This window comes from Nerophis ophidion, linkage group LG01, assembly GCF_033978795.1.
Source record: "Nerophis ophidion isolate RoL-2023_Sa linkage group LG01, RoL_Noph_v1.0, whole genome shotgun sequence".
Taxonomy (NCBI): domain Eukaryota; kingdom Metazoa; phylum Chordata; class Actinopteri; order Syngnathiformes; family Syngnathidae; genus Nerophis; species Nerophis ophidion.
In genome coordinates, this window is record NC_084611.1 from 84,228,084 (window position 1) to 84,239,115 (window position 11,032).

The following is an 11,032-nucleotide window of genomic DNA, read 5'->3' on the forward strand; positions in this document are numbered from 1 at the left end:
CGGGTCACGGCACCAACCGCTTTGTACCCTCCCTTCTACAGAGAATAGTCCTCCCACATTATTTTATTCTAAAGCTGTTTGGGGGAAAAAAAAGCTTCCCTGGTTGATTGAGTCCGGTAAATGAGCAGCTTGCCGCAAGACAGCCAAAGAATCAGGGTCACAGCACCAATTTTTCCGGACCCTCCCTTCTACAGGAAAGAGTCCTCCCAGATGATCTTACTCTAAAGCTGTTAAAAGAAAGCTTCCCTGATTGGTTTAGTCCGGTACATGAGCAGCTTTCCGCAAGACAGCCAAATAATCCGGGTCACGGCACCAATTTTTCCGGACCTTCCCTTCTACAGGGAAGAGTCCGCCCAGATTATTTTACTCTAAAGCTGTTTGAAGAAAGCTTCCCTGGTTGGTTGGGTCAGTACAGGAGCAGCTATCAGCAAGAAAGCCAAATGTTCCGGGTCACGGCACCAACCGCTTTGTACCCTCCCTTCTACAGGGAATAGTCCTCCCACATTATTTTATTCTAAAACTGTTTGGGAAAAAAAAGCTTCCCTGGTTGGTTGAGTCCGGTACATGAAAAGCTTGCAGCAAGACAGTCAAAGAATTCGGGTCACAGCACCAATTTTTCCAGACCCTCCCTTCTACAGGAAAGAGTCCTCCCAGATGATCTTACTCTAAAGCTGTTTAAAGAAAGCTTCCCTGATTGGTTTAGTCCGGTACATGAGCAGCTTTCCGCAAGACAGCCAAATAATCCGGGTCACGGCACCAATTTTTTTGTACCTTCCCTTCTACAGGGAAGAGTCCTCCCAGAGTGTTTTATTCTAAAGCAGCCTGAAAAATACTTCCCTGATTTGTTGGGTCCGGTACATGAGCAGCTTTCCGCAAGACAGCCAAATAATCCGGGTCACGGCACCAATTTTTCCGGAACTTCCCTTCTACAGGGAAGAGTCCGCCCAGATTATTTTACTCTAAAGCTGTTTGAAGAAAGCTTCCCTGGTTGGTTGGGTCCGGTACAGGAGCAGCTATCAGCAAGAAAGCCAAATGTTCTGGGTCACGGCACCAACCGCTTTGTACCCTCCCTTCTACATGGAATAGTCCTCCCACATTATTTTATTCTAAAGCTGTTTGGGGGAAAAAAAAGCTTCCCTGGTTGATTGAGTCCGGTACATAAGAAGCTTGCAGCAAGACAGCCAAAGAATTCGGCTCACAGCACCAATTTTTCCGGACCCTCCCTTCTACGGGAAAGAGTCCTCCCAGATGATCTTACTCTAAACCTGTTAAAAGAAAGCTTCCCTGATTGGTTTAGTCCGGTACATGAGTAGCTTTCCGCAAGACAGCCCAAAAATCCGGGTCACGGCACCAATATTTTTGTCCCTTCCCTTCTACAGGGAAGAGTCCTCCCAGATTGTTTTATTCTAAAGCAGTCTGAATAATGCTTCCCTGATTGGTTGGGTCCGGTACATGAGCAGCTTGCCGCTAGAAAGTCAAAGTATCCGGGTCATGGCACCAATTTTTCCGGAATTTCCCTTCTATAGGGAAGAGTCCGCCCAGATTATTTTTCTCTAAAGCTGTTTGAAGAAAGCTTCCCTCGTTGGTTGGGTCCGGTACAGGAGCAGCTTGCAGCAAGACAGCCAAATATTCCGGGTTACGGCACCAACTGTTTTGTGCCCTCCCTTCTACAGGGAATAGTCCTCCCACATTATTTTATTCTAAAGCTGTTTGGGGAAAAAAGCTTCCCTGGTTGGTTGGGTTCGGTACATGAGCAGCTTGCCGCAAGACAGCCAAAGAATCCGGGTTACGGCACCAATTTTTCCGGACCTTCCTTCTACAGGAAAGAGTCCTCCCAGATTGTCTTATTCTAAAGCTGTCTGAATAACGCTTCCCTGTTTGGTTGGGTCCGGTACATGAGCAGCTTGCCGCTAGACAGTCAAAAGTATCCGGGTCACGGCACCAATTTTTCCGGAACTTCCCTTCTATAGGGAAGAGTCCGCCCAGATTATTTTATTCTAAAGCTGTTTGAAAAAAGATTCCCTGGTTGGTTGAGTCCGGTACAGGAGCAGCTTGCAGCAAGACAGCCAACTATTCCGGGTTACGGCACCAACTTTTTGGTACCCTCCCTTCTACAGGGAATAGTCCCCCCACATTATTTTATTCTAAAGCTGTTTGGGAAAAAAAGCTTCCCTGGTTGGTTTAGTTCGGTACATGAGCAGCTCTCCGCAAGACAGCCAAAGAATCCGGGTTACGGCACCAATTTTTCCGGACCTTCCTTCTACAGGAAAGAGTCCTCCCAGATTGTCTTATTCTAAAGCTGTCTGAATAACGCTTCCCTGTTTGGTTGGGTATGGTACAGGAGCAGCTTTCCGCAAAACAACCATAAGAATCCGGGTCACGGCACCAATTATTTCGTACCCCACCATCTACAGGAAAGAGTCCTCCCAGATGTTTTTATTCTATAGCTGTCTGAATAAACTTTCCCTGGTCTGTTGGGTACGGTACAGGATCAGCTTTCCACAAGACAGCCAAAGACTGGAAAGAGTCCTCCCATATTATTTAACTTTAAAGCTGTCTGAATAAAGTGAAGGGACTAAAATTGAAGAGTAACTATTTTTTCTACAAAAAGGAGTAAGTACAAACAGTATCAGCGCAGAAGAGAATATTGAACAGTTTTAAGTCCGGCCCATTCTCTGACAATGGTTGCTCTTCTCCACTCTCCATCCATCATAATCATGTGTGCGTGATATGAAGCAGGATGAGATCATTGAGTTTATCTCATTCCAGTAAAACCAGGACCACGGGTAGTGACTTCATAGGCGTTCCATTTTGCCCAAAGGAGGGAAAATATTCCCTTAACAGCCTCCACCCACAGAGGCAAAGAGAGTGGACGACCGACAGGAGGGTTCACTCCATTTATTTCATTCTGCTATAGAACAAACGCTCGCAAGTGCTGAAACTAATTCAAAGCCTGTTTGGAAGCCACAAACGAACACAACAAACACGCACAGACATGACACCTGACTTATCCTTCCATTTATTACGTCTCGGAACGGAAATTGAAGATTTTAAGATTTTTACGAAGATTGAAGATTTTTACGATTCTGATTCTGCTTTTTATTCTGCTCAACAATTCGGTTCCTAATCGGTTTGATTCTTATTCGGAACAAAAGAGAAGAAAAAGGTGGATTAGTATAAATTTTGTTTAGTTTAGAGCAAGGATTCTGAAACTTTGCTATGTGGTACCTGCACCAAACCTATACCGCCCCGGGCAGTATAGCCAGCAACTTGAGGGTTCCAGGTTCGATCCCCGCTTCCGCCATCCTAGTCACTGTCCTTGGGCAAGAGCGAGCAGAGCTGCCGCTTATATTTCTGGAACGTCAACGGGCTCATAGTGATGTTACGAGTAGTTGACTGGGAGGTGTTTATTATAATTTGGGGAGAGTCCGCTGCCTGATGCTCATCTGCTAAACACCTTTCCTGCACCATCTCTCCTCTCTGCCGTGAGCAATGACTTCATGCATGTGCTCTGAATACTCACTGCTGATTGGCTGTTACTGCTCTGCGTGTAACCAATCAGATGGTTATGTGGGTGGGACAATGCTGGGTGCTGCAGAGACGTACTGACAGAGGCAGAGGCCGTACGAAGCGTAGCAGCTTGTTAAGACTTTAGTTCAGCACCAAATGATGATATAAATACATTTAATAAAGTCAAATACAAATAAGGCAACAAGAGAAGTATCCTACACTTCTGAACAGCCGATATGGGCATCTACATCAACTATATGATTTGCCTGAGAAGCTGGACAGGACAAAAACAAAACGAAAAAAAAATATATATATATATGTATATATATATATATTTTTTTTTTTTAACAACAAAGCGCTGTGGCAAACCCTGCCTCTTGATGAAATAGCAGCCCTTTAAGTATTATTGCTTGTCAAATGTAGCCGGCGGTATAGCTCGGTTGGTAGAGTGGCCGTGCCAGCAATTTGAGGGTTGCAGGTTCGATTCCCGCTTCCGCCATCCTAGTCACTGCCGTTGTGTCCTTGGGCAAGACACTTTACCCACATGCTCCCAGTGCCACCCACACTGGTTTAAATGTAACTTAGATATTGGGTTTCACTATGTAAAAGCGCTTTGAGTCACTAGAGAAAAGCGCTATATAAATATAATTCACTTCACAATCTTTGAAGCCTTTATGTGGCCTAGACGCCATGTTGTTGTGGGACGTCACTACACACATTGAGCAATGACGTCATCCCCACCCATAGAAACATTAAAGGAATCCTTCAGAAAATTGGCAAGCGATTCCAAGGAACTGATACACTGGGAACCGGTTCTGTACAAGAACCGGTTTTCGATTTGTTATCCTTTTATTAGTTTGTTGGTCCAATTAACCCGACTATAAATTGCTACTTTTTCCCCAAGCTTTGAACCCTGCAGCCCCTAAAACAGTGCGGCTAATTTATGGATTTTTTTTTTTTTGTTAACGGCCATAAGGTTTCGTAGTCAACAAACAGTTTTCATATAAGCCCGAGAGAGACACTGAAAAGGTGTGTCATCGTTTGTGCTATGCCGCCATCTTTTGGACCTCCAATGGAACAAGCAGTAGAAAAATGGATGGATGGATCAAGCAACGTTTGCCAGTTTTACAATATAACTAAAACAATTCTTACTTACTAAACCGTCCTATGTGTGATGTCTGTAGGAGTGTTTTTATGCTATCGTAATGTAACCAAGCTAGTGTCGTTAGCATTAGCGAATATGCTAACACATTTACAAGTGTGTGTGTTAGTATTATTAACTTACAAAGGCATTTTTTTTTGGTTTCAGTTTCGTAAAGTCACCAAAACGTCACCGTGGAGTTATTGAGTCTGTTTAGCTGATTAAATAGCTAATTTACGCAACTAGAGGGTCCATGACGATGACTTGTGTTTTGTTTGTAGTGCCGTGCGACAGGCACTGTTTGGAAACAATTATGTATGTAAAGAAACATTTACAAAATATTTCGTACCAGTCCAAATCTGCGGCTTATAAAACGGTGCTGTTAATTTATGGATTTTTCTTTGCTAACGGCCATAATGTTTCGTAGTCAACAAACCGTTTTCATAAAACCCCGACAGAGACACTGAAAAGATGTGTCATCTTTTGTGCTATGCCGCCATGTTTTGGAAAAGTTTGCTCACTGCAGGTGCTGCAGGTTGAACACGTACTTCCTGTTTTGTGCCTCGAAACGGAAGTACAAGCGTCCATAGATTTTACATTCATCACATCAAGCAACGTCTGCGATGAGTGGGCGACTTGTCCAGGGTGTACCCTGCCTTCCGCCCGAATGCAGCTGGGATAGGCTCCAGCGACATCCTCGGAAGAACCCACATAAGAGCAAGGAGAACTCACACCCAGTGGGACGTCAGTGACAATGATGACTATGAGAACCTTGGAGAGGACCTCATATGTAACAAACGTAACAAACGCATGGATAATGATCTCCGCGTCGTTAGTGGACAAAATGGAGCGAATTTTAGCGATATTACGGAGATAAAAGAAGGCCGTTTTAGTAACGCTTTTAATGTGTGACTCAAAGGAGAGAGTTGGGTCAAAGATAATACCCAGATTCTTTACCGAGTCGCCTTGTTTAATTGTTTGGTTGTCAAATGTTACAGTTGTATTATTAAATAGAGGTCGGTGTCTAGCAGGACCGATAATCAGCATTTCCTTTTTTTTGGCGTTGAGTTGCAAAAAGTTAGCGGACATCCATTGTTTAATTTCATTAAGACACGCCTCCAGCTGACTACAGTCCGGCGTGTTGGTCAGCTTTAGGGGCATGTAGAGTTGGGTGTCATCAGCATAACAGTGAAAGCTAACACCGTATTTGCGTATGATGTCACCCAGCGGCAGCATGTAGATGCTGAAGAGTGCAGGGCCAAGGACCGAACCCTGGGGAACTCTGCTCGTTACCTTAACATAGTCCGAGGTCACACTGTTATGGGAGACGCACTGCATCTTGTCAGTAAGATAGGAGTTAAATCAAGAGAAGGCTGAGTCTGACATACTAATTTGTGTTTTGATACGCTCGAATAAAATATTATGATCGACGGTATCGAAAGCAGCCCTAAGATGGAGGAGCAGCAACATAGATGACGCCTCAGAATCCATCGTTAGCAATAGATCATCAGTCATTTTTGATGATTAGTGAGGGCCCGAAACAGTGCACTTAACTTGTTAAGTTTAAGTGCACTGTTTCGTACCTGGAGACAGACATGTGTTGTGTTGTTTTCAATCAACATGGCAAGTAAATGTGTGTGTGTGTGTGTGTGTGTGTGTCCTGGCTCTTGTTGTGCATTACTGTCATGACGACAATCCCTCCAGAGATTCCTCCCGGTGGGACCGGGCTGGATTGGCTAATGTAGTCTTGAACCGGTCGGACTGGTTCCAGGGCTCCGGAGCTCCTGGGACTGTCAGTCAGTGGGCGGCGGCTGCGGATGATGATGTCAGCAGCGTGGCGCTCGCTCTCTTTGGCTACACTAACATGCACTTGTGTCACTTCTTATCTCAGCGGACTTCCTCGCCCCTTCTTAAACACGCATTCCTCGCCATTGTCCCTTCTCGCTCCTTCTCTCCCGGATGTCCTCTCCTTTTGCGGCCTTGACGCCGCGTGGGCGGAGTTTGTTTGCCACTTGCAACGCTCTTACTCATTGTCAGTGCATTCCAAGTATTCGCTCCGTCGTCGCTGGCAGCGCACGCACACGTGCCGTCTGTCGGCAGACGGTCGCTTCACGTCCGACAGGTTGGAGACACGCTTTTTCTTCAATGGAGGGGCGAGAGGCCCCGCCCACACACTGAAACCAAGCGTGCAGTAATTAACAAGCCGCTTCAAACGTGCCAGCCAGAATCTCTCTCGTAGTAACAATGTGCAGCAATTGTTTCACAATAAAAGTACGAGCTGCGTATGACATCAGAGGGCGGTGCAGACAGACGTGAAAGGTCAAGTATGAAAGCATCCAGACAGCATTCATAATCATCACCATTCATTTTCTTTTATTACTATTAGTATTATTGTTCACATCTTGATGGCCGACTTACATCATCGTTATTGGCAAAACAAAGTTGACAAGCCACCAACAAAATGTGTTACGCAACACACTTGTAACTTATATATATATATATATATATATATATATATATATATGTTTACATTTTTGCATTTAACATTTATATTTAAGTAGATTAATGCAATGAAGTATGATATTGTTTTATTTGTGCATGTTTTGCATATTTGCATGTTTGTATTTTTTAACTGTTTTACATTTTTAAATGTGGTTTTAGTATCTAGTTTTACAGTTTTGCATTACATTTTCATTTTTGAAATGTTATTACAATGTTTAAGTATTTTTGCTTTTTTATTAATATTTTTACATGTTTGCATTTCTACTTTTTTGCTTTTGACTTTGTTCATTTGTATTGTTTATTTTTTGCTTTTTTCATTTCAATTCTTACAAGCATGATTTACATTTTTGCGGTGGCAGAGGGGTTAGTACGTCTGCCTCACAATACGAAGGTCCTGCAGTCCTGGGTTCAAATCCAGGCTCGGGATCTTTCTGTGTGGAGTTTGCTTGTTCTCCCCGTGAATGCGTGGGTTCCCTCCGGGTACTCCGGCTTCCTCCCACCTCCAAAGACATGCACCTGGGGATAGGTTGATTGGCAACACTAAATTGGCCCTAGTGTGTGAATGTGAGTGTGAATGTTGTCTGTCTATCTGTGTTGGCCCTGTGATGAGGTGGGCGACTTGTCCAGGGTGTACACCGCCTTCCGCCCGATTGTAGCTGAGATAGGCGCCAGCGCCCCCCGCGACCCGAAAGGGAATAAGCTGTAGAAAATGGATGGATGGAAATTTGTATTTTTGGATTTTTACATTTGTGATTTGGTTTTTTAATTAAAATTTGTTCAAATAATTTACATTTTTGCACCTTTACATTCAAATTGTTGTTTTTTTACATGTTTGTGTTTGTATTTGTATTTTTGCTTTTTTCATTTTAATTTTAACAAGTAACATGTATTTGTATTTGCATTTTTACATTTTTATTTTCTTAAATTTTTTTCATTTATATTTTAACAAATAACATATACATTTTTGCATTTTTACAATAGAATTTCAGCTTTTTCATTACAATTTTTACAAGTAGTATTTACATTTTGCGTTTTCGCATTTGTATTTTTGCATTTTTACATTTTAATTTTTGGAATTTTACATTTGTACTTTTGCCTTTTTCATAAAAAAAGTTAACAATTAACATTGATATTTTTACATTAGAATTTTTCCGTTTTTAAATTTTAAATTTAAATTCTTACAAGTAACATTTTTGACAGTTGTATTTAAATTGTTACATTTAACATTTACACTTTTGAATTTTTACATTAGAATTTCAGTTTTTCCATTTTAATTTGTACATGAAGCATTTACATTTTGCTTTTTTAAAGTTGTATTTTTGATTTTAAATTCTTACAATTAACATTGATATTTTTGCATTTTGACATTTGTATTTTTGCATTTTTACATTAGAATTTTTGGAGTTTTGCATTCTTACTTTTGCCTTTTTCATAAAAAAGTTAATAATTGACATTGACGTTTTTGCATTTTTACATTAGAATTTTTGCATTTTTCTATTTTTTAATTTAAATCCTTACAAGTAACAATTGTACAGTTGTATTCAATTGTTTCATGTAACATTTACATTTTAGAATTTTTACATTAAAATTTCAGTTATTCCATTTTAATTCTTACAAGTAACATTGATATTTTTGCATTTTTAAAGTAGTATTTTTGCTTTTTTACATTAGAATTTTGGGAATTTTCCATTTTTACTTTTGCATTTTTCATAAAAGAAGTTAACAATTACCATTTTTGCATTTTTACAATTGAACTTTTGCATTTTTCAATTTTTAATAAAATTTTTTACAGGTAACAATTTTACAGTTGTATTTAAATTGTTACATGTAACATTTCCTTTTTGGAATTTTTACATTAGAATTTCTGTTTTTCCATTTTAATTTTTACCTGAAGCATTTACATTTTGCATTTTTAAAGTTGTATATTTGCTTTTCAATATTTTCAATATTGCTTTACATTTTTAAATTTAAATTTTCGGAATAAATTTTTTTTACTTTTGCTTTTTTTATTAAAAAAAGGTTACCAATTAACGTTGAAATTTTTGCATTTTTACATTTGAATTTTTGCATTTTTCAATTTTTAATTTAAATTGTTACAAGTAATAATTTTACAGTTGTATTTAAATCGTTTCATGTAACATTTGCATTTTTACAGTTGTATTTTTGCTATTTTAATTAAAAGTTTTAAAAAGTAACATTTATATTTTTACATTTTGTATTTTTACATTTACTGCGATGAGGTGGCAACTTGTCCAGGGTGTACAATGCCTACCGCCCAAAGCTGCTGAGATAGGCTCCAGCACCCCCCGCTACCCCGAAAAGGGACAAACAGTAGAAAATGGAAGGATGGATGGATTTTTGCATTGTTACATTTTGTATTTTTGCGTTTTTACATTTGTATTTTTGGAAATTTACATTTGTATTTTTGCTATTTTTATTAAAAAGTTTAACAAGTAATATTTAAATTTTTACATCTAAATTGCTGTGGTGGTTTATGGTTTGACAAGTAACATTTATATTTGTACTATTGTGTTTTTGCATTTTTAATTTTTTTTATTTAAATTCTTACAAGTAACATTTACATTTTTGCATTTTTACATTTTTTATTTAAATTCTTACAAGTAAAATTTTAATTTTTGCATTTTTACATTTAAAACTTGTCACTCTTAAAATGTTTTTGACTACTTTTTTCATTGTTGGCGTCTCACAAAAACAACTTACATGGTGGTCCCTCACTTGCAAATAGGGTTGTGTTGTGTTGATGTTGTGTTGATGTTGTGTTGACGTGTTGACGTTGTGTTGTGGTGTCTCCCCCTCGCTAGGACCAGTGTGATGTCATTGACAAACACACACAAGCGGGCCTGGACCTGCTGGAACGCTACATCAAGTTTGTCAAGGAGCGCTCTGAGATCGAGCAGAGCTATGCCAAGCAGCTCAGGTGTGTGTGTCTGTGTGTGTGTGTGAGTCTTTGTGTGCGTGTTTTTTCTCATGCACCACTGCGCTGCTGTCGTTGTGGGTCAGTGTATCATTGTGCGTTTGTGTGTACCAGGAGTCTGTCAAAAAAATACACAAAGAAAAGTGCCAAAGAAGAACAGGAGTGCAGGTCAGAAATATGTGTTGTGTGGCTGATTGTGTACACAACCTGTGTTGTGTGTCAGTTTATTCAGGTTGTTTGTGCATTTTGTGTTTTCAATTTGTGTCTTCAAAATTCTGTTGTTTGTTTGTAGGTTTAAGTCTTGTGTGTTTGTGTCTTCAAGTTGTGTTGTATTTTGTATCTGCCTTTAAATTGTGTTGTTTTGTGTGTGTCTGTGGTCAGGTCCAGCCTGTGGCATGTGTTGTGTGTTAAGTGTGTGTTAATGTTGTGTGTCAAGTGTCATTATGTGTGTGTCATGAGTTTAGTGTGTTTTGGTTGTGTGTTGAATAGGTTGTGAGGATGGTGTGTTAAGTGTGTGTCTGTTCCTCGTTTAGGGTTGTGTGATGGGTGTTGCGTGCATGTTCAGATTGTGTGTGATGTCTTAAATGTATGTTCAGGTTGTGTGTTAAGTTTTTGTTCAGGTTGTGTGTCGTGTGTGGCATGAGTTGAGCGTGTTCAAGTTGTGTGTTCAGGTTGTGTGTATCTTGTGTTAAGATTATTCAGGTTGTGTGTGTCATGTATTTAGTGTCTGTTCAGGTTGTGTGTGTAATGCGTTAAATGTATGTTCAGGTTGCGTGTGCCATGTGTTAAGTGTTTGTTCAGGTTTTGTGTGTCATGTGTTAAGTGTGTTCAGGTTGTATGTGTTAAGTGTGTGTTCAGGTTGTGTTTATTGTGTGTTAAGTATGTGTTCAGGTTGTGTGTGTAATGCGTTAAATGTATGTTCAGGTTGTGTGTGTCATGTGTTA

At 40.0% G+C, this 11,032-nt stretch overlaps 1 protein-coding gene across 4 annotated transcripts in view; it reads left to right on the forward strand.

Annotated features, from left to right (window-relative positions):
• LOC133560844 (cdc42-interacting protein 4 homolog) overlaps positions 1 to 11,032 on the forward strand; it is a 37,842-nt gene that overhangs the window by 5,222 nt on the left and 21,588 nt on the right. For 3 of the 4 annotated variants that reach the window (XM_061913833.1, XM_061913840.1, XM_061913856.1), the window contains exons 2-3: positions 9,976 to 10,091; positions 10,203 to 10,256. In XM_061913833.1, coding sequence (XP_061769817.1) covers positions 9,976 to 10,091; positions 10,203 to 10,256 — 170 coding nt within the window. The remainder of the gene's footprint in view (positions 1 to 9,975; positions 10,092 to 10,202; positions 10,257 to 11,032) is intronic. The other variant, XM_061913847.1, reaches the window with a different exon arrangement.